This window comes from Pinus tabuliformis, chromosome 2_1, assembly GCF_031772625.1.
Source record: "Pinus tabuliformis cultivar Carrire ecotype Pingquan chromosome 2_1, CPIR1, whole genome shotgun sequence".
NCBI classification, from domain to species: Eukaryota; Viridiplantae; Streptophyta; class Pinopsida; order Pinales; family Pinaceae; genus Pinus; species Pinus tabuliformis.
In genome coordinates this window covers 89,283,732-89,308,635 of record NC_142299.1, presented here as the reverse complement: position 1 = coordinate 89,308,635, position 24,904 = coordinate 89,283,732, and the positions used below count along the sequence as shown (strand labels likewise).

At 41.6% G+C, this 24,904-nt stretch overlaps 1 protein-coding gene across 3 annotated transcripts in view; it reads left to right on the top strand.

Annotated features, from left to right (window-relative positions):
- LOC149198913 (SNARE-interacting protein KEULE-like) overlaps positions 1–24,904 on the top strand; it is a 377,844-nt gene that overhangs the window by 316,996 nt on the left and 35,944 nt on the right. For all 3 annotated transcript variants that reach the window (XM_089402211.1, XM_089402212.1, XM_089402213.1), the window contains 2 exons: positions 2,334–2,447; positions 2,572–2,649. In XM_089402211.1, the coding sequence (XP_089258337.1) occupies positions 2,334–2,447; positions 2,572–2,649 (192 nt within the window). The remainder of the gene's footprint in view (positions 1–2,333; positions 2,448–2,571; positions 2,650–24,904) is intronic.

Below are 24,904 nucleotides of genomic sequence, written 5' to 3'. Positions count from 1 at the left end.
ACAGTGAGCACAGGATGTGGGTACAGTGAGCACAACGAACGGTGAGGAACAGTGAGCACAGCGAACAGTGAGGGACTTGCGTCAGTCGAATGATCCAGCGAGCAACAGCGTAGTGTGGAGGATGCAAACCTGCTCTGATACCAGATGGAATGAAAACTTCCAGATAACAGAAATAGATATATAAAAATACTTTATTGATAAAATGAATAACAGTTGATGCTGTTTACAGTGGGGATGCCTGGCTTATATATCGCCATGGACACCCTTTCGGAAAGGGCATGATCTTATGATCGTGCCCTTTCGCCTAACTAAACCTAAATTAAATAATAAACCTAAAATTAACTATTTTTTTCATAACAAATCCAGAGGCTACCTGGCCTGATTACAGACTCTGCCTGAAGAAATAGAACGTAAACACTTCCTGAATAGTAGATCTGATGATCAATCCTCGCTTGATATCCTGTAAAAATCTCTTCTACAAATCAAGCAGCTCCGATACCATGTAGAAACTTTTTCTACAATTATCTAGCTCTGATACCATGTAGAAATTTTGAATAATTTAACGCATATTCAATGGAGATTATCCTGATCATGTACTAATGCGGAAAACATACACAATACATAAGCTCCTCTACGTTGATCAAGAATATAGCAGCATCAATAACAATAAAACATCAAGAGCATTCACACATTAACACAGTATGTATCACGGGGAAAGCATCTCGCTAAAAACCCCACACTATTTGTATATTAATGATTGAGTCATGTAACATTACACTGCATAATACTTCTCACAAGTATCTCCACCTCTGTTACACACAATACAGCTCAGATCTGATCTCCAAATCTCTTCCACTGCTTGGCTGCCTCCACTGCTCAATACTTGCTCAAGAACTGATGAGAATAGCTTCCCAAACTCGATTTTCACCTGCAAAATAGTCACTCACTCTTTGTGGACGTGAGCAAAGGCTAAAATGCGGGCCAAATACGTGAGCAAACTCATTGGCATACTCAATCCCTTGATTGTGCAAGATCTGGTGCACAACTAGTCACAACTGATAGCAATCTGATTCTCTACCACCTGTCCCTGTTGAACTGAACATGCACTGACATGCAACTGAGTTAACTGATGTATTCTTTAGTTGTATTATGAGTTAATAATTAATTTAACAACTCATCATTAGTCTATCTGCAGTTAGACTAACTACAACCAGTTTAACTAAGTTAAACTGAACACAACTCCATCAACTGTACCTCCAGTCCACTAAACTCAACTCACTTGAGTTCTAACTGAAGTCATGCATGCAACAACTCAACTGACTCATAAGAAAAACGAATTTCCTTCTGACAGCTGCATGTGCCACTTCCGTAGCTCAAACTGAAGTGCTCCAAGAGAATAAGATTAAGTTTATAGTCCAAATATTATTGTGAGATAATAATATTTGACTTTTCTATTTTTGATAGCCAGTCTAAAAATAGACTTGATCACTCACACTTTCATCAAAAATAGAAGTCCATCTATTTTTCCCAACTTGATCAATCATCCATAAACATAGACATGATCCATATGTCTAAAAATAGACTTGCGCCAAAAATAGCCTGCGGGCCCACTTAGTGAAGGCGACTCTTTTCACTAAGCTCCATCATCTTGTTGCAATCTCAACACCATCCTTCATAAGGCTAGAGTTACCATGTCAGATTGCAAATCACTGAGTAAATGTCACACATGCAGCTGTCATACAGAATAGTGGATAACAGGCTTATATTCCTCCCTCATACCTAACAAGATATCTCTGTCTCCCTTCTAAGTTGAGAGCTTCCTTGAATAACACATAGAATTGATATGACCATCTATCATACACATTTTTCTATTCTGTTTTCTTACTTCAATATAGAAAACAGTTTTATGCTATTTTCTTTCTATGCACACAACCTAATATTTGTATCGCAGTAGTTATGACTGAACTACAAGTATTTTATGTGAAGGATAGGAGTAGCTAATAACAGTATAGAAAAATCACAAGGAAATTGATGGCATTACTTTCTCAATGCTAATTTTCTATCACAAGTTTGCAGATGTAATAGCGTCTTTTGAAACAACCAAACTAGGCAAGTACATTTTTTTTTGGTTTATTAAAGCTAGTGAATAATGTGCTTATATAAGATGGTGTTTTGATTCTGGGTTTGTGCATGGCTTATAATGGAATGTTTGCTAGCAATGGCATTAAGTGAGCCACTTTGATTTAATGCTTTGTTATATAGTTATGTCCTTTCTATTTTGAGAAAAAGGGTAATTTCTCGTATTTAATAACTTTGAGTATTCTTTTGTACAGCTTGCACGGCTCTCCTCAGATGACATGAATGCAGTGAAAAATATGGAATATATAGGTGCTCCCATATCCAAAAAACAATCTGGAGGATTCTCCCTTAAATTTGGGACCCATAAGGTATTTTTTCCTAGTTAATCATTCTAACTAGCTTTTATATGTTTCTAGCATGTGCTTAACATTTTGATATCAATTTTTCTACAATGGCTTCAGCACTCATAAGATGTCTGGTTGTGATGATTAGAAAAAACATGGAATTAGAAAGGAGAGAAACCAGGACGAGGAAGCTTGGCAATTGTCACGTTTCTATCCAATGATTGAGGTACATTCTCTAATCTTTAGTCCTAATATTACTCAATGTGCTTTCAGATCATAAGAAAATAGAGATTGCATCTTTAGTAATTTGGAACTAGGATGTCACTTACTATTTCTGTAAACAAAGGGGTATATCAATGGAACTAAATTTTATGGTACTCAACCAAAAACTATTTCTTTGTATGTGTGTATTACCTAGATGCCAGAGGTAGCTAGATTTGAACACACATGAACTATAACACTATTGATCTGTTTTTCTGGTGAGAGAGATTCTTCAGCACATCAGAAGCATTACTGCTTACCAATATTATTATTATTGCTTATTTCTTATTGTAGAAAATTCTTGGTCCTGTAGCCCCACCCGGTTTCAATTTGTTTAGCATACAAGTTGAATGCCCAACCCCATAGCTCATTGCATATTTAAACATGAATACAAATTGCAATCAAAACACTGCTAGGCTACCACTATTCTTTCACTTTCAGTTTCAGCTGATAAGAAAATTTAGCAAGCACACACACAAATTTTATACACTTATTTTTGGTCAATCACAGACCTTGGAAAAACCACTGTGGGGAAAACCAGTTTGAACGAGGATTTTATTTGCTTATCTCAGAGAAAATGTACAGCATTAAATACACGTCAAGGGAACTTATCTCTCCCTTGAAAATTGTTAGGGTCCAACCCTAATCCCCTTATTTATGTAATAGGGTCGATTCATAGTTATAGTTAAGTAAAGAGTCAATAAAGACCATATTAATAATTGTAAGTGGTTGACCCACATTTAAAGAAAGGACCACAGTTAGTTGCAAATGGGCCATGGTATTAGATAGATGGTATTAATAAGAACCAGGGTATTGACCCATGGTATTGCATGTATGAATCCTATATAAAGGATAGAGACTCCCCTCGAGGAGCATCGTGTCTTATTTTGTAATTGAGCCCAGCTCTATTGGAGGTTGCCCCCTCGAAGAGGCAAGTGAACATTGCTTTCCTTTCTGAATAATAAAATACATGCTGTTATTTCTTATTGTTCTGTGTTCTGGGTATATTCCTTCGCATATTTGGTATTCGTGTATCTTCTCACAAGTCAAGAGCATAACAAGTGGTATTAGAGCACTTTCTAGGGCCGGTGGGATCTCCATTTTTAGCAGATTTTTTTTTTTGGCTAGAGGCGTGTTCTGGCGTCTTTAAACCACGAGATCTGTCGTTGAGCACATAAACCTGTGGATTTGGGGAAGCATGCACGCAGGAAATACAAGAGGTGGTCACGCTTGTTGGACTCCCTTGTAATCGCTGTGGGTACCCCTTCGAGTAGTAGCGCATTAGACAGAACCGCGCACAGACTGTCTTCCAAGTACCCTTTGGGTATATCAGAAGCCCCCTAGGCTCTCTTGAAACCTCGCCATAGATAAACCGTCGACCGTCTTGCTGCCACAGTACACTGAGAACATCACTCTGGGAGATTACTCGCGCATACAATAGGGTAGTCGGGTTGTACAGCTAAGGGTACGATTGATCCTCCTTGGTTAGTGCCCTGAAAGATTGGGCCGAGTACTACTGTCAGACCCTTATGTATATTGCGATTTGTAGCACCTGACACTCCTTGAGACCATAGTTCCCTTGTTTCTCTCTAGATCAAGCATCATCTTTGCCAGATCAGATCTAGTAGGTGGGGTCCGGTCGCAGCCGCAACAATCAGTTCCGCCATTCAGATCTCTCAGATCCGCCATTCAGATCTATCAGATCCGCTAATCAGATCTATTAGATCCGCCGTACAGATCTAGCTGTTGGGTTCTGTAGCAGTCGCCACAATCAGATCTGCCATTCAGATCTAGCAGCAGGGGTTCGATCACTGCCACATTCCTACTCATACTCTGCAGTTGAGGGTTCGCCGACAGATCTGACTATTTGTGTGGGCCCCTATACCTGGGCGTGATTCTCGCAGGACATTGGGCAGAATTTACTTTTTTGGGATTCGGCTACTGCAGTATTCCTAAGCGAGGAGTAAAACTCCACAGGACAATGAAAGATGGCAATGGTGGCAGTGGCATCAACGCTGCTATGGAAGGCCCGTGACTTGGCAGGTATTCGCAAAAGCCCTCACAGATCACTTCGTCCATGAATCTAATTTTTTGGGTCGTCTTACTAAGCTTCGATAGACAGGAACAATGCAAGAATATATTACAGCCTTTGAAGCCTTAGCCTTCCGCACAAGAGGTCTACAAGATGAGTTCTACTTGGAATGTTTTGTCAACGGTCTCAAAGAAGCCATACAAGCCCACGTCCGACTGCAACACCCAATCTCATGGCTGGATGCTTGCAAGATAGCTCGTGAAGTAGAACATGCGTTAGTGGCTCAATCGACTCGTCCAAATTTCATAGCCAAGGGTCGCCCCACCCAGGCTCCAAGCACTACCCAAACACTTAAGGTTCAAAAGGTGTCACTAGCGGAAATGGCGAAAAGAAGAAAGCAAGGATTGTGTTACTGCTGTGATGAGAAATACTCCCCGGGGCATAAATGCAAGGAAACCAAATTCTTTCAAATTTATGCTACTGATCACAGTTCATCAGAGGAAGCCCCACCATTTGAGGAACCAGAGGAGGAAGATGAGGACAATCAGCCGGACAATGTGCTCCCAGCTACACCTGACGAACCAGTTATCTCACTTCATGCTTTGGCAGGGATTTCTTCTCCCCAAATTCTCAAAATCATAGGTTTTATTAAGCATCGCCCTGTAGTAGTCTTAATTGATAGTGGCAGTACGCATAACTTTATCCATCAAAGAGTCACTGAAGTCGTGCGTTGTTTTGTCAGAGTAGTCTCTAATTTCCAGGTGCAAATTGCTGATGGGGGGCCAATGAAATGTGAAGACCGCTGTGAAAATGTCAAACTTCAAATGGGGGATTATCAGTTAAAGACCCACATGTTTGCCATACACATGGGAGGGTGTGACATTGTCTTGGGTGCTGAATGGCTCCGCACACTTGGCCCAATCACAATGGATTTCCAAGAGTTATATATGAGCTTTAAGCAGAACAACCACACACATACCCTTCGCAGACTCCAGGCGGGTGCTCCCTCTATCATCAGCTCGCATAGGATGGAAAAATTGTTAAAAAAGGGCCACCATGGAGTTATAGCCCAATTTAATGCCATCCAGCCCTTCGAACCCACTTCTCTTCATATTCATCCTAAGGTGCAGCAGATCTTAAACAACCATCTACTGGTCTTTGACAAGCCTCATGAACTTCCACCCTCGAGAGGGGAACATGATCATAGCATTACTTTGGTCCTAGGGGCCCAACCACTAAATGTGCGCCCATATAGATATCCGTTCGCCCAAAAGAATGAAATTGAAAAAATTGTCAAGGAACTCCTGGAAGCAGGCGTCATTTGTCCTAGTATTAGTCCTTATTCATCGCCTGTGGTCATGGTGCTCAAGAAAGATGGGGAACGACGTATGTGTCCAGACTTCAGGGCCCTCAACAAGTTGACGGTCAAAGATAAATTTCCCATCCCGATTGTCGATGATTTGCTGGATGAACTAAATGGGGCTCAATTCTTTACTAAGCTCGACCTTTGCTCGGGCTATCACCAAATTTGCATGAAAGAAGTAGACATTCCAAAGATTGCTTTCCAAACTCATGAAGGCCATTATGAATTCTTGGTCATGCCATTTGGTCTTTGTAATGCCCCATCCACTTTTTAGAGCCTCATGAACCACCTGCTCAAACCATATCTCAGAAAATTTGTTCTTGTTTTCTTTGATGACATCCTAATCTACAGCCGCACCTGGGCCACACATCTTCAACATGTAGATCTGCTCTTGCAACTGCTCCGGAAGCATAAATTATTTGTTAAGATGTCCAAGTGCTCTTTTGGCATGGAAGAAGTTGAGGATTTGGGCCACATTGTGGGGCGTGAAGGTATCAGGGTGGACCCCAAAAAGATCCAGACAATGTAGGATTGGCCTCAACCAAAGACCTTGAAGAGCTTGAGAGGATTTTTGGGTCTCACGGGCTAGTATCGCAAATTTGTCCGCAATTATGGTCGCATTGCTAGACCCCTCACTCACCTTCTCAAGAAAAAATCATTTCTCTGGAATGATGAAGCGCAACAGGCATTTATAGCTCTCAAACATGCCATGTGTTCCACTCCCGTATTAGCACTACCCGACTTCACCAAATATTTTGTGATTGAATGTGATGCTTCAGGTACGGGTATTGGGGTGGTCTTAATGCAGGAAGGTCGACCCTTGGCCTTCACTAGCCAACAACTAAGTGGGACAAATCTGGGACAATCTACCTATGAGAAGGAGATGATGGCCATCTTACATGTAGTAGATACCTGGCAACCATACTTATTGGGGCGGCGTTTCCAAATCTGCACAGACCATCAAAGCCTTAAATATTTTTTGGAGCAACGCCTATCCTTGCCACAACAAAATAAATGGCTTGCCAAAATGTTGGGATATGATTATGAGATAATTTACAAGAAAGGGCGCAAAAATGTCGTAGCAGATGCATTATCACGCCAATTTGAGGAGGAAAGCACCCTGCTTGCAATCTCCCTTCCCATTCCAGAATGGATTGAAGAGGCTCGCAAGGAATGGTTTTCACATCCTTTGCTCTCCCAACTCATTAATAAATTGCAGGCGGATCCAAATTCCATAGCGGGCTACTCTTGGCAGGATGAGATTCTTCGCTACAAGGACATAGTCGTGATATCACCAACATCCACCCTCAAAAGTCGCATTTTGGCGGAGTTGCACTCATCTCCCACTGTAGGCCATTTAGGCTTTCAGAAGACTTATGCTCGCACTCGACGTTCATTCTTTTGGACAGGCATGAAAAAGGACATTCTTACTTTTGTAGCTGAGTGCGACGTATGTCAGCGCCACAAAGGAGAAACAGTCAAATCCCCAGGCACATTACAGCCATTGCCCATCCCAGCCTCAATTTGGACAGAGGTTTCTATGGACTTCATTACGGGTCTTCCGAAGTGAGGAAACAAATCAATCATCATGGTGGTTGTGTACAGAGTTTCTAAGTATGCTCATTTTTGCGCCCTACCCCACCCTTTTACACCGACCTTGGTGGCTCAATCTTTCATGGACCGGATCTTCAAATTGCATGGCATGCCCACTTCCACTGTGTCTGATCGTGACCCAATGTTCACCAATAACTTTTGGCAGGAACTCTTCAGGCTACAAGGTACCCAACTACAACTCAATACTTCCTATCATCCCCAAACTGATGGTCAAACTGAAGCAGTCAACAAATGTTTGGAGACCTACCTTAGGTGTTTCACTTCAGAAAAGCAACATCTATGGGTACAGTGGTTACCTCTAGCCGAATGGTGGTATAACACTAACTATCATGCCACCACCAAAATGACTCCATATGAAGCAGTTTATGGTCAACTCCCTCCTTCACCTACTTCTTATATCCAGGGATGCTCGAAGGTACAAGCAGTGGATCAACTCCTACAGAACCGCACAACCATGCTGGCCCACCTCAGAGAGAATCTCCATCAAGCTCAAAACCGCATGAAGCAACAGGCAGATCAACATCGTTCAGAACACAAATTTCAAGAAGGGGATCAGGTATTTTTGAGGCTGCAACCATATAAGCAAACATCACTCAAAGACAAGGGTTGTCAGAAATTATCTCCAAAATTCTACGGACCGTATCAAGTACTTCAACGCATCAGAGAAGTAGCCTACAAGCTAGCTTTGCCACCCACTGCAAAAATCCATCCAGTCTTCCATGTCTCATGCCTCAAGAAAGTGATTGGGAACCATTGCCGAATTCAAACTAGTCTACCAAAATTAGATGAAGAAGGTTCAATCTGGCTCCAACCTGAACAGGTTCTTGACACGCGAGAACGGCACCTGCGCGACCGCACGATCAAGGAAGTCCTCGTCAAGTGGAAAGACACCTCTCCGGAAGATGCGACCTGGGAACCAGCCACTGTCCTTCAGCAGTTTCCATAGCTTCAGCCTTGAGGACAAGGCTATTTTTATGGGGGAGGGCATGTTAGGGTCCAACCCTAACCCCCTTATTTATGTAATAGGGTCGAGTCATAGTTATAGTTAAGTAAAGAGTCAATAAAGCCCATATTAATAATTGTAAGTGGTTGACCCGCATTTAAAGAAGGGACCACAGTTAGTTGCAAATGGGCCATGGTATTAGATAGATGGTATTAATAAGAACCATGGTATTGACCCATGGTATTGCATGTATGAATCCTATATAAAGGATAGAGACTCCCCTCGAGGAGCATCGTGTCTTATTTTGTAATTGAGCCCAGCTCTATTGGAGGTTGCCCCCTCGAAGAGGTAAGTGAACATTGCTTTCCTTTCTGAATAATAAAGTACATGCTGTTATTTCTTATTGTTCTGTGTTCTTGGTATATTCCTTCGCATATTTGGTAATTTGGTGACTTCTTGCAGGTCAAGAGCATAACAAAAATCATGCCAGTCTTCCTAGAAACTTGTGCCACAGTTTTGGAAAGTCGTGCCACTGTTCTGGACCTCTGACTGCCTTGGAATTTGGACCACAGTCAGAGTTTCTTTGCTCAGAAAATCGACCTCTGTTCAGCACATTCCTCCTCAAATTCTCCCTCAAATTTGGTGCAGTCAGACTGCTTACTCAACTTCGTACTGCATGTTGTCAGTCTTCACAAATCTCCTCGATTTGCAAGCCAGTCTGACTAAGATTTTTGCCTGGAAATGCATGCTTCTTACAACACTTGACCTGTGCAAAAATCACGTTGAGACTACCTCTCAACCCCTTGAAAACTACACTGGAGATGACAGATGTGACCCTCTCAGTGTGCATGCCACCTCCTTGTTTCTCCTTGGACTCCGTGCTACAACACTACCTAGGGATTCAGACCTGTTCCCCTTTATGTAAATTCTCTCCTCTTGAAAACAATGGCTGTCTCAGCCTCTCCTCTTCTCTTCTTCTCTCATTACGTCTCCAACATTTGCACATGAAGAATGAATGAGACCTTTGGCTTTTTCCTCCATTTTAGTCTCCTTAATGATGGGAAACCCTATCCCTAAGATCAAGGGCTGAGATTAGATCTCAGCTCTCCTTGATCAAGGGTGGAGATCTAATCTCCCATTGACCCCCTCTAATGTCTCTCAGCTCTCCTTGATCAAGGGTGGAGATCTAATCTCCCATTGACCCCCTCTAATGTCTCCCCCTTCATTAGTGACCCTCCCTAGTCACTTTAATGTCTTTTTGTACCTCATAAAGTGACGTAAAAGTCACATGACTTTAATAGCTCGTAAAGTCATACTAAAAAGTGGGTCTCATGTGTTTTCCTAGGCCAAAGGCAAAAAGCACTAGGAAATTATAGGCTAATTATAGGCAAAAGGCCATGATAAGAAGACCATGCCCTTTCGCCAAGAGGCATCCGTGCCAATATATAAGCCAAGGGCCCTTCTATGTAAAAATCATTAACTCATCAATACAAATATATATTTATGTCTAATATGAGTTTATTCACTCCATCTAGTATCATAACATTCGTTCTTGGCCAACAATCGCTTCTAGCTGTTGTTCCTCATTGTTGTGCTCCCATTGTTTTGTTTTTGTCGTCCTCATTCTTTGTGTACTCTCAGTGATCAATCATCGTCACTGAATTCCATCTCCCTGGCACCGAAACTTCCACTGTCAAATCGCACTTCCTGCCACCACTGTTCATCGCTTCCATTTTCTCGACAACCTAGTCCCTTGTTCGCTGAACACTGTTCCCTTGTTCGTTGTTTCCAGCGATCTTTTCCAACCAACCATTGAGCACGCCAGCCATCGTCCATGTGAAAATTCTGATACTGCAACAACTTTTTTATTTTACCTACTTATTTTCCAATAAGTTATTTACAAAATCCCTTCAGTAAATATTAAAACAAATTCTACTGCAGATCTCACACCATTATACATAAACAAATACATGCACAAGAATCAAACACATCAACACAGTTATTTTTGGACAATTGTCCCCGGAAAAACCCAATGCAGGAAAACGTGTGCAGCAGAGGAGGATTTTATTGATCGACTTTTCTTCAGTACAACTAGGTTGCCAAACTGGCTCACCCAACAGAGATAACCACACGACAATAATACCATAAAAACCTTCGGCGCTTCCCCTAAGCTCAGCGTCAGTCCAGCTTACCTCTACGCAGCTCCCAGACCCTTTGCGTTAGCACTCTGCCTCACTGCGTCAGCACTTTGCCTCTCTGCGTCACCTACGTAGGCACTCTAGTCATTGCACAATCCAGTTGCCTCTACGTTTGCCTCTCTGATCTCTGCGCTGGTCCTCCGGCACTATTCCTGCCTCTCTGTTATGTACTCGCTGCCTCTCACTTCAATGCACACCTCTAGTTCGAATTTCTCAGCAAACCCCACTCCAAAAATTGAACTCACTAGTCTCCCTCAGGGGTGTCTCCAACTGACCTTCAAGTCTTCTCTTATACTTTTCTTGTTGATGAATCAATGGTCGAGATTACGTCCCTAATCAACAGCTAAGATTAAAATAGACTTGATCCTTATCTCTTAGAAGCTTCTCATCCTTATCTTTATGAATACCCATTAATATTTTTATTTTCCTAAGTTTAGACTTAGGAACTCATTAAAAATATTAATTATTTTAATAACTCCTTATCCGGATGGAATTTTCCAAAACGATTTTTGGGTCTTGGAAATCTCATGTGCTTTAGTCTGTCCACCAATTTTCATGGTTAGAGCATATCCGATGCTACCCCAAATCAACACTCCCTCTTAGCGAGGAATGTGCTCTAGTAATGCTCCACCACTGAACATCACCCAGATCATCCTGCACCAGTACCTGTGTTGATGCTCGACCTGCTGCCCAACATCCTCTGCACTGCTGCCTCCTGTATTGCTGCCCATGGCTCTGCCACTGCCACTGCTACATCTGTACTGCATCTCCCTCTGCATCCGTACTGCTGCTGATCCTTCTTCCCAACGCTGCATCTGCACTGCAACTCTCTTTCAAATGCTGCATCATGCTGCTCATAGCACTGCAACTCCTGACACTTATCCATTTCTGCTACTGAAATGGATTCTTTACCATCCCCATCTTCTCCCTGAAATAAGCGAACTTGGTTCTTCCAAGGGCTTTGGTAAGGATGTCTGCCATCTATTCTCCTGTAAGAGTGTAGCTCAACTGCACGACTCCTCATTCGACACAGTCTCTGACAAAGTGACACCGAATATCAATGTGCTTTGACCAATCATGAAATACTGGATTCTTAGAGAGCTTGATGCAACTCTAATTGTCACACATGATCCTGGTCGCCTCCATCCTTCTTCTGAGTAGGTTTACAAGCAATTTTCTAAGCCATATGGTTTCGCATGAAGCTGTGCTAGCGGCCATATATTCCGCTTTGGTTGAGCTCAAAGCTACAGAGTTTTGTTTCCTACTGCACTAGGAGGTCATCCCCGATCCAATGTTGAAACAGTACCCAGAGATACTTTTCCGATCTACTGAACTTCTAGCGCAATTTGCATTAGTAAACCCACTCACCCTGATATGATTGCTTCTGGTGTATAAGAGTCCATACTCGACTGTTCCCTGTATATATCTGAGAACATGTTTGGCTGCTACCCAGTGCGCCCTCTACGGTTCCACCATGAACTAACTGAGGGTGCTGATAGCGTGACAAATGTCTGGCTTGGTATTGACCAGATACATCAGGGACTCTATGAGCTGCCTATATAAGGTGGGATCAACATCCTTGTCTTCTGATGCATCAATTTTCTTCCAGTTGGTGATCATTGGAGTAGCCATAGGCCTACAGTCCTACATCTTGAATCTCTTCAGAATTTCTGTAGCATATCTCCCTTGTCCAAGGAAGATCTCCCCCTTTTGCTGTTGAACTTCCAACCCCAGGAAATAATGCATCTGTCCCAAATCCTTCATGTCGAATTCTGTGGCTAGATTCTTCTTGCAGTCCTCAATGAGCCTGGATGATCCTGTCAGGAAGAGATCATCCACATATAATACTAGGATTAGAGGCTCATTCTCTACAACCAGATAGTAGAGATTTGGATCTGCGTCACTCTTGACGAACCCCATCTTCTGCAAGTAGCCATCAATTCGACCATACCATGCTCTAGGTGCCTGTTTGAGCCCTGTTGACTAGTACGTGTCAACGACCATAGCAGTATACCCCATTTTCTTCGCAAAAGGGACAACGCATGATCGACGTGTCCTTACCATCCAATTATCATCATCAGCCTGATCATCATGTTATAATGTAAACCCATTCTACATGTGTATAATGTAAATAATCTCAGCAAATCGGTGTCGTGTATGTAATTGCCTATGTAAACCTACTTTTCTTTGATGATCTACATTCCGGGAGGTTTTTTGTTTCACCGATCCATTCTCGAATGGTCAGTAGAGTTTTCCTTCAGCCTTACCCCAAAGCCGGAATGGATTTTGTCACTAGGATCTTAGGCAAGTCCTAGTGTTATAGATCGAGTCTATGTAAAAGTAATTTGGGAATAATCCTAACTATTTGGTTAGGTTATTTTATTACAAATTACTTGGTCTGTTGGATTATATTTGTGTCGCAGAAATGGGTAGTCTGTGAGGGTCTATTTCAAATGGGTTTTTTTCCTTATGATGTAAAAGGTTATGAAAATCATGATGTAAAGTGTCTTGAGGGTTGGAAAAATAATTTATCCCCTCATAGGTTAATTAATTAAATTTTCTGGCAAAAAATTAATTAAAATTCTAAGTCAGAAATTTAATTAATTCTAGTTCTCCGAAGGAAAAATTCGTCGGTCCTTAAAAATTAAATTTTAAGAGGTCTAGGGATTAAGGTAAATTGATTATTTTGCTAAATTTTAAGCCTTTGGTCCTTGGGGTTAAGTCAAAGTCAAAATTTTGAGGAAATTAATTCAAAATTTTAATTTTTGAATTAATTAAAATGCATTTAATTGAAAAATTCGAATTTCTTCAAAAATTTAATATTTCGACGGATGAGATTAAAAGAAATTTTAATTCTCATCGACGGTCAAGATTGCTTTGACAAGGATCACTCGAACTAGCCATTGGAAGATTTATCTTTAAATAGGAAGTCATTTGTCAGTTGATGGATCCAATCTTTTGATCGTGTGCTAAGTGAAAAGCTCTTCTGTAATCTTTTTCGGATAATAAAGAAAGACTTTGGGGTTAATTTTCGCTAGTGTTACTTTTCTTGGAATTACTGTAAGATGTGTTATTTTCATGCGTAAATTTTTTTTTAGCCATTGATAATAGCTTTTGAAGAGTGATTTGAGTACAGGTATCTTGCTCAGTCGCTGGGTTTTGAATAATAATCTAAATTCTGAACGTAATAGCAGGTATCTCTATTTGTCTGAGTTTTATTATTGTTTTCTCGCTCTATGTGGATGGTTGAATTGAGTTTTGCAGGAAAGTCTTGATTTTTGGATCGTCGGGCGTTCGGGGAAGTCTTCAGTTGGACCAGCCAACTCTCGATCTGTGTTTTCTGAAGAGCCCAGCTCAATTTGATTCCGGGCTTATCATATGATATTTTTCACTGGAGATGCATAAAGAGTTTTGATCTCAACACCTCCTTTAAACTTTAAAAATTTAATTTTTTTCTGTGCTAAATTGATAAATCTGGCTGTTAGGAGCCGTAGATTATCAAATCTGGGAGCAGAGCTAGACTCACACTCGCCAGATCTGATAGATCTACCATTCCTGTGCATAGATCTGTAAGTTATTTTCGATTTTCTGAGTTGGGCTTTTCTAGGTTTTTGTATATATCGTTTTGGTGTTTTATTGTTGTCTTGCAGCTACAGATCTGAAGAAGAAAATTGTTTAGAGTCCAAATCTAGGCCCTGGAGGGTAAGATCTAGATTTCTGGTGTTCATCAGCATAATTTTGCAGGGAGATTATTCAATTAATTTTGCAGTCTAAGGGTTTAAAGAGTTTTAAATCTGAAAAATCTTATAAGATCTGGAAATTTCGTGAGGGTTTCATGGTTAGATCTGAAGCAGGTGGATTCAAAATTTTAATTAAAATTTCCAGAAAGCTTTCAAAGGGTTTCTGGGATTTGTTCCTTGGTTTTTGGGTTTCATTTTGCAATTTCGAATTTTTTTTTATCCTCTCATCCATCAAACTCCTATCTTCTTTCTCTCTTGGTTGTTCACTGCCATTCTTTTGCATATCCAACAGTCCCATTCACCTGATCTGCATTCCATTCGTCCAATAGCTCTTCCACCGCTGCCTGCTGCATCTGGGTCCCATCGTTCATCCCCCAAATTTGTCTGCTTGATCTACCTTCACTGCTTATTGCCTCAAACCCTCCGCAGCTCCCATAGCTACGCCCTTCATCCTCCCACAGCCATCACCGTCCCTCTGCAGCCTGCATCCTCCTTTCTCCTTAACCCTGCGACTCCTTACCTCTCTCGCTGCTACGTCTATCTTTTCCCCTCGATGCCCTCCTCGACGTATTTTTGTTCGCAGCCATTCCTCTTCCCTGCCGATTCCCCTTATCTGCTGCAACTCCATTTGACTGCATCATCCTTCCTTACCCATAGTTGCTGCTCTCCTTGCATCTATCTCCTCGCAGCTAACTCATTCGAGCTCCATCTCTTTCGTCTCTGTTCCTGTTGAACCGTTTCCATCGTCCAACCTGCACACACACAACAACAAACACTCAAAGCTTTACCCTTTTTTATTTATTCGATTGTGTTTTAGTTAGGGTTAGCGATTGCATTTTTTTTTTAATTTCATTTAATTTCGACTTAGGTTTGATTTCTAAGGGTTAGTTCTTTTTTTTAAGAATTCAAATTTCTTTTTGGGCTTTTGTTTTTCGATTTTTTCTTTATTAATGATTTGGTTTTATTTTGTTTTAACTTTTGATTTTTGGTTTTGACTTTATTATTTTCACAAAAAAACAATAAAAAAGCCTAAAAATAAAAAAATCTAAAACATTTAGAAAATCATTAAAATTTTTAAAATCTAAAATCCAAAAAAATTAAAAAATCCTAAATATTTAAAAAAATCTAAAAATAAAATAAAAATAAAAATTTAAGGTATTTGCGCATTAACATTAGAAATTTTAATGTGGCCTATGGCCCATTAAAATTTTAATTTATTAACCCTTTGATTTATTTTACTTCTTTAAATTGCCTAAGGAATAATTAAAGTGTTAATTTAAAATTCCTTGGTGTTTCTGGTATTAAATGCTATGTTTCAAATTTTCATGATTCTTCTATGGTCAAGATGCGATAAATGTTTTAAGTTATATTGGCGGTAGGAGAAAGTTAATTGTTCTAGATCTGAATTCCTAATAAAAATTATTTTAAATCTAGAATCTCTTGCATATTGCAATTTTGGGCGTTTATATTGATCATTCATGATTGTCACTATTCATCACATATTGGAAAATTATTTTGGATGACATGTTTTCCTACTTAATCTATGGTTAATTCAAATTAGAGGCACTGGGCTATAATCATCTCTATCTGGTGGTCGTGTCTTGGTTACATTAGCGTTTAATCTATTCATCTGAGTAAATCGAGATTCATTTAAATTCATTAAATTGTCCATCATTAAAATCTCCCAGACCCTATGTTTCACAGGCTATCTTCATCCATTTAACTTAGGGACTACCCCCCTTGACTTGTCTAGGAGAGAGTCTAAATGGAGTGAGTAAGGATTAGAGTGACAACCCTTACTCTGAGCGTTGTCGCCGTACCTAGACACTTTGTGCGACAACAAGCCCATACAAGGCTTCTCTGCATACATGAGACTTCTTCTCATGTGTCTCAAAGCCTTCTGGTTGTTCAATGTATACTTCCTCTTCTATCACTCCGTTCAAGAATGCCGTTTTGACATCCATCTGATGAATCTCCCATCCCATCTGTGCTGCAAGAGATATCACGGTTCTAATAGATGTATACCTGGCTACTGGGGCGAAGGTTTCTTTGTAGTCTATTCTTTCCCTCTAAGCATACCCCTTAGCCACAAACGTGGATTTGTATTTTTCCACACTGTCGTCTGTAGCATATTTAATCTTGAAGTGTTGAAGTTTCTAAGTTTACTTAATTTAGGAACCCTTCATGCACTTTTTTTGATTTATTCCTACCTACTTGTTATTTTTCTTTAACAAGTTATTTACAAAGTAAATATTGGAAATAAACACCAGTGCATGCTCAACATTTTACAGATCAACAACTAAAAGAAACAAGAACAAACACACCACATGACACCATTATTTTTGGAACAATGTCCCCGGAAAATCCCAATGCGGGAAAACCGGTGTAGCTATCTAAGGGTTTTCTTATCAAGAAATATCAGAGTACAATCTGGGTGCCGTAACTGGCCTACCCAACAGAGAATTTCCTTAGCATCTATACCTCATAGTTTGAGAGAAATCTCCTAGCTGAAACCCCGGAAAACCCTTCCGGCAGCTCCTCAGCACAAAACTGCTCCTCCAACCCCAACGTCTGCCCAATCTGGACTGCATCAACCCCTCTCTGTCTCACGCTGGCCCTGCGTCAGCTCTGGGAGCCTCTGCGTCAGCTACGCTGGCCCCTCTGGTGCTCTGCGCAACACTTCGCTGCCTCTGCATGGCCCTGCGTGAGCCCTTTCTAGCTCTGCGTCACCCTCCTTGGCTGCGGCGCTGCTCTCCCGACACAATCTCTGCCTTCTTTGTTCCTATGTACTCAATACCCCTCAGCTGCTCTCCCAATCACTAATTCTATCTCTCTTAGCAAACCACGCTCTAGAGAATAGAATGACTGATCATCTGGTGTACCTCTCCAAGTGACCCTCATGCCTCCTCTTATACTTTTCCTGTTGACGATTAAACGACCGAGATTAAGTCCCTAATCAACGACTAAGATTAGATCTGGCTTGATCCATGTCTTTTGGACCATTCTAACACAGATTCATATTAATACACATTAATATTTTATTTTCCCTAAGTTTAGACTCAGGGACTTGATTAAAAATATTAATTATTTTAATATCTCCTGATCTGTTTAGAATCTACCCAAACCCTTTCTGGGTATTGGAGATCTCATGTGCCACAACCTCTCCACCAAATTTCGTGACTGGAGCACATCCGATGCTACCCCAAATCAACACTCCCTCTTAGTGAGGACTGTGCTCTAGCAATACTCCTCATTGAGTATTACTCAGATCATCCGGCATTGGTACCTATGCTGATGCTAGGCCCTCCTGCCCAACATCCTCTGCACTGCTGCCTCCTGTACTGCTGCCCATGGTACTGCCACTGCCATTGCTGCATCTATACGATAGCTCCCTCTGCATCCGTGTTGCTACTGGTCCTTTCTCCCAGCACTGCACCTCCTCTCATGATGATGCATCACGCTGCCCACTGCTGCACTACAACTTAGTTACTAAGAAGTCAGTAACTGATCTCCCAACTGACCTCCCTGTTGGGCTAGAGACACCCACTGATGTTGAAGCTCCCTCTACCGTTGACAAATGCTCCCTCTTTGACCTCTGCGCTGCTGCAACAAATCCCTGCATCTCGCACCGTTGCACACCTCTTTGTGCCTTCCTGCACTGGTGCAACACTCCTGTGCCTCTCGCATTGCTACAGCCTGCTAGCTCTGCGCTGTCTCGAGACTCCTGCACTGTAGCTCTCTCTGCTGCTCCATCCACATCCGTCTCTACCCACCCAACCAGTCCTGCTACTCCTCGTCGGGGCTCCCATAGCAAGGTCTAATCCAAGAGGCTAGGTACCTCGAGGATCCTGCCCCTCATCGCCTGTAGTCCATCTGACTATAGCTCGATGTCTCCCCACTTCCGCTCAAGTGGCGTGTGTGCACTCATGGCACAGTCATCGTCTATCAAAACTTCCTTCTCTGCCCGTGCTGGCACTGCCTTAGTCTCGGAAGACTCTCCCTTACTCTTCTTCCTTGGACACTGGGTCGCATAATGACCCATCTCCCCACAGTGGAAGCACTTGATCTTGGAGAGATCTTTCTTCTTCCGCTTCTCCTGCTTTCCCTCAGATGCTAGGGCCACATCTTCCTCCTCCTGCTTGACTTTGATCCCCTTGCTACTGCTACCTGTCTTTGACTGCCGTCTGATCTCTTCCTGGCGAAGAGCTGCCCACATCTCGTCCCAAGGTGGAAGTGTCCCTCTGCCCAGTATACTCTAGACAAATACTTCCCATTCTTCTGAGACAACATTCAGGGTTGTCCTCACCATCAGCTCCTGATCCGGTGTCGCCTCTATAGCAGTCAACTGATCTCGGATCTCATTCAGTCCTCCGAGGAAGGTGTCAATCGGTTCTCCCTTCTTCATCTGATACGACCTCAACTGATTCTCAAGTAGCATTCTTCTCTACACAGAAGTATGCTGGTACAATTTCTTGAGGGCCTCCCACATCTCATATGTCGTTTCCTTCTCGGCAATGTGTGGAACTACATGGTCCTTGACCCCATCAAGGATGATGCACTTGGCCCTCGCCATTGCCTCTTCGTACCTGTCATTATCATTGGGGTCGACTGGGATAGCTATTATCTTCAAGGTGAAGTTCTTGACACGATTCTTGTCAAGCACTGATAAGATTCTGGCCTTCCAGACTGCGAAGTTCGATTCTCCGTCCAGTCTATCCTTGTCTCTTACCCCGTGTAGTGCCATGATGCTCCTCTACTTCCCTCTTGGAAGTTCTCTGTTTGATTCCTCTGAGTCTCTACTTCTCGTTTGGAAGTTCTCTTCTAGACTCCCTCTGAGTCTTGATTTCCCTCCTGGAAATCCTTCTGCCGCTTGTCGAGATGCCCCCTACTCTGATCGTCTTGTGCAACTGCACTGCTGATCTGGGTTCCTCGACTAGAAAGCCTTGGTAACAACTCCTCTAGCCTTGCTCTGTCAGGTACTGTTCTGACTACAGTACCTCACCAACTCCACTCTGCAATATTCTTGTACCCTTCTAGACCCTAGCAACTGCCTCTCTGTGAACTGCGTCAGCCCCTCTCTGCCTCACGCTGGATCTGCATCACCCTGGATGGGTCTACGTCAGCCCTCTAGCCCTCTGTGTTAGCAATGATGGCCTCTCTGAGGCTCTGCGCAGTTCCCGACTTCTTCTGTGTGGCGCTGGCTGGCTCTGCGTCACACTTCCTTGGCTTTTGCGCTGCTATAAACAGCTTCTGTCGCCTCAAGACAACTGTTTTTGTTGCTATTGCTCCGCTCGGCTGATGTCTTCTAGTCCTCCTATGATTTGCAATCACGCTCTGAAACCATGTTGAAGTTTCTAAGTTTACTTAATTTAGAAACCCTTCATGCACTTTTTCTTATTTATTCCTACCTACTTGTTATTTTTTCTTTAACAAGTTATTTACAAAGTAAATACTGAAAATAAACACCAGTGCATGCTCAACATATTACAGATCAGCAACTAAAAGTAACAAGAACAAACACACCACATGACACCATTATTTTTGGACCAATGTCCCCGGAAAAACCCAATGCGGGAAAACCGGTGCAACTATCTGAGGCTTTTCTTATTAAGCAATATCAAAGTACAATCTGGGTGCCGTAACTGGCCTACCCAATAGAGAATTTCCTTAGCAGCTATACCTCACAGTTTGAGAAATCTCTTGGCTGAAGCTTCGGAAAACCCTTCCGGCAGCTCCTCAGCACAAAACTGCTCCTGGAACCGCAACGTCTGCCCAATCTGGACTGCATCAACCCCTCTCTGTCACACGCTGGCTCTTCGTCAGCCCTAGGAGGCCCTGTGTAAGCTCTGGGAGCCTCTGCATCAGCTACGTTGGCCTCTCTGGTGCTCTGCGCAGCACTTCGCTGCCTCTGCGTGGCCTTGCGTGAGCCCTTTCTGGCTCTGCGTCACCCTCCTTGGCTGCTGCGTTGCTCTCCCGGAACAATCTTTGCCTTCTCTGTTCCTCTGTACTCAATGCCCCTCAACTACTCTCCCAATCACTAATTCTATCTCTCTTAGCAAACCCTGCTCTAGAGAATAGAATGAGTAATCATCTGGTATGCCTCTCCAAGTGACCCTCAAGCCTCCTCTTATACTTTTCCTGTTGATGATTCAACAACCGAGATTAAGTCCCTAATCAATGGCTAAGATTAGATATGGCTTGATCCATGTCTTTTGGACCATTCTAACACAGATTCATATTAATACACATTAATATTTTCTTTTCCCGAAGTTTAAACTTAGGGACTCCATTAAAAATATTAATTATTTTAATATCTCTTGTGCCCGATCCTCTCCACCAAATTTCGTGGCTAGAGCACATCCAATGCTACCCCAAACCAACATGTAGATCCATCTCGAACCTACCACTGATCTGTCCTGAGGCGTAAGCACTACTTCCCAAACATCGTTCACCATTATAGAGCTGTACTCCTTTATCATCACATCCATCCAAACTTGATGTTGAGCGGCTTCCTGAAAACTGGAAGGTTCCCGATCCTGAGCTACTAAGGCTTGATACCTATCTAGCTGTTTTCACTCCCTTTTATCTTTTCTCGGTGCATCGATGAAATCTTCTCCATTCCGCAGAATTTGTCGGAGTTCCCTACTCGTTTTTCCTCTGGTAGCAGGTGCATCTGTTAACTCCTCCTCTTCCTGTGATTCTTCCTGTTCTGAAGGAAAATTCTTGGCTTCCGCTGGTTGAAGTGGTTTGACCAACGACTCATCTTTTGACTGCTCCTCGGAAGGCATTTCTTGAGATTTTCTGAAGGCCCTTCTTCCATGAACTTTACATCTCGTCGAACTACTACTTTCTTGTTCCCTGTAAGATAGATTCTATATGCCTTAGCATTCTCGCTATATCCCACTAGATATCCTTTCTCTGTAGTTTGATCCAACTTCTTCCTCTTCTCCTCGGGTATACGACAATATGTTAAACTCCCAAATATCCTGAAATGACTGACTTCAGGTGTCTTCCCAGTTAAGACTTTCTCCAAAGTAATCTTGCCCAATGACATATGAAGAGTTCTATTTTGGACATAGACTGTCATGTTGTATGCTTCCGCCCACAGGAATTTTAGCATATCCTGATCATACATCATGGTCCTAGCTGCTTCCACGATAGTCCTGTTCTTTCTTTTTGCTACTCTGTTATCACTGAAAATGCTGTTGTCAAAATTTTTTAGTCTAGCTTAAAGTCAGGGTGTTTTCGCAGCGCCTGAATATTGTTTAGCAGTTTCGCAGCGCCAGAATTCTTTTAGCAGTTTCGCAGCGCTATCTGTTTTAGTGATTTCGTAGTAAAAACACTGACCTTGCACTGGCTGCGCTGCGAAATTGGGAAATGACGGATATTTAAAGTGAATTGATGGAAACACTGCAGGAAATGAGGTTTGTCAAGCTGTTTTGTGTGGGCTTGTACTTCATTGAAGGGGAACATTCCAGTGGTAATTTTGCTTTGCGCTCATAGTTGTTGTGGCAGGTTCTCATGATCACCAACGAAGTTCCATCAAAACCCTGTTTCATACTCAAGTCTCAAAACCGTGGTCCTTTTTAAAATCAATGCTTGATCAGAATCGGTTATGAGAAGGCTTCTGTTCGTTGACTTATTCCAAGTTATCATTACCTTGTGTCAGTTGAAGGATTTTAATGAATGTTTGACTCAGTAAAAGGAATCTGGGCTGCAGTTTGATGGTATAGTCTATATTTTATCATCTCGTTCAGCACAAGAGGAGTTGAGTGAAAGATGTTTTTCATTTTGCAATGGGAAACTCAATATGTTGATTAATAATGTCGGTATAAATATGAAGATTTCGCATTTCTTATGTCTATCAACGTTGAATCAGCTTATCATATGTCTCAGCTGTCACATTCTCTACCAAAAGCATTAAAAAGGGGAAGCATTGTTTTCATTTCATCGGTTGTTGGTGTTGTAGATATTTTCTGGTACCATGTATGTGGCCAGCAAAGGAGTAATGAGCCAACTCACAAAAAGTCTTACATGTGGGTGAAACCGATTATGGACAAGTGACAACATACGTGTTAACTGTATGACACATGGCCTCTACAACAGCGCGCTGGATTTTGGGATTGTGTTTGTGGAATTGCTGGATGTTATAGATCATTATGTTCATGCGCAAATGGAGGAAGACAAATTTCAGCCATTGACTCAAGGTCCTGTCATCATGATATTGAAACAAGGCATATTTCTCTGTTTTAAGCAGTCAACTTCCGGGAGGTATTTAGAGCAGCTGAAAGAATATTTTAGAAAACTGAAAGAGGCTTTTATTCCTAACATACTGAACTAGAAAAACCTCTTTCAGTTTCCTCAAATCCGTTACGAGCTGAGAGAATCGAATGACTAAAGTTGCGCTACAAAACTGCTGTAGATGACTGGTTATGTTAAAAACTTGAGTTTGAATGCTGAGGTCAGCAAATATTTAAAGAGATGACTTAATGTCAGCATGGAGGTTATAGAAGGTCAGTCAGATATTTAAAAAAGGTTGCCAGGTGTAAATATTCGAAGAAAAGGTGAAGTTTTGTTTCTTATTGAAAGTTTCACTTTATGTCCGAGTTTTTAGGGTTGTGATAGAGCTGCTGAGGTGTTAAGTGATACACTTGTCTAGTTATGGGATGGCCAGATCATGAGTTTTCTTCAGTCACACGGGACTATCCAAGGATTAAATGGCTTGAAACTGGATCATTAATACATGAACACCGATGGGAGGCAGCAACCGAGAATATAGGCTTCATTTTCTTATTGGTTGATGAATCATCTATGCATCAGGTATCCGGAGTTGTCCATACATTGAATCTGCTTTCAGTTTGGGTTTGGTTATTATTGTAATGCTACAGGTGGTAAGCTCTGAGAACGCAGCAAAGTATACGAGGAGAAAGACTTAAAGTGCCAATGTGACAGAGTCCTCTGTTTTCGTAGCACCATATCTCTTGTAATCAATTAGTTTGTTTATGATATAGTTAAGGTCATTAATGTCAAAATTCCGAGCTCCCTTCATGCTTGTTGAGGAGTCTCGTGCAGTAGTGTTTTGATTGGCTATATATAGGAATAACTTTTATGTAAAAAAGGTTGGATACTTTATAGAAAAACAGTGTTGTTTTGGGCCATTATAAGACCTTTTTGACAGTAATAGTAAAACAAAGTTATTCTCTTCTCAAGATTCTCGAAGGATTGTCATGTTCAAATGTAGTGATGGTGTTTTATACTTTATGTTATTTTATAGTCTTGTTGTATGCAATCACTCAGAATTCATAATTATATGCTCTGACTTCCTGTGTATTCAGCAAGCTATGTTTTGGTGGAGTATGTTTGACATGTAATGCTAAGAGCCTTGATTTCCATGAGATCACTGTGTTTTCCTTGTTTACTTAATATTATAGACTCCATAGCCCAATGAGAGCCAGTTTGATGTGTTTCCAACCAGTTATGCTTTCATAAGTGAATAAAGAGTTAGCCATCTAGTGTTTGAAGGATTTTATCAAGAGTTGTGAGAGAGCCCTCTCTGATTAGGAAGGCTAATTCCTAATCTAAAGTATGGTCTGAAACAGTTACATGAAACTTTGCTTGGTTGCAGCCCCTAGTACTGGTTTTGTGATAACATTTTGGTGCGTCTGCCGGGAGCTTAAGATTGAATTTCTGAAGGTAGCAGGAGTTCAAATGATTTTCAAGGCTGCAAAACTACCTTGGCGACTCCACACATCAAAGAACAAATTAGAAGGTGACTCCACTGCTAGAAGATCAGTAGCTTGATGAAGTTTCAAGATGGATTCCACTGCAAGAAAGAATGCCAGGTATGCTCCTATGAATCGGTCTCATATCCCTGGTTTTCCAAATCCTATGCCAAAGGTTGATTGGTTGGATGATCTTCCAATATTCAAAGATGAAAAGAAGGATGATGCTGCTCTCCATTTGGTTAAGTTTCACATACATGTACGCAGTCTTAAGGTTCATTTCCCTGAAGATTGTCTCATGAGGATGTTTATGGCTACTTTAGAAGGAGAAGCATGGTCTTGGTATAAAAGTTTGGAAAATGGTTCATTATCTTCTCTTGCTGATTTCCATGATGTGTTCTGTGAAATGTTTAAAGAATGTTATCCTTCTTTGTTGCTGCTCAAAGATTGCTGTAGGCATTCTTTGAATCTTATTCAGTGCTTGGAGGATTATTATGGTGATGATGAATTTACAGATGAAGAAATTTTAGAGGCTCTTCATGACAATGTTTTTCAGCACCAAGAAGAAGGTATAACACTCCATGAAGCGCCGCATGAAGAGCAACAAG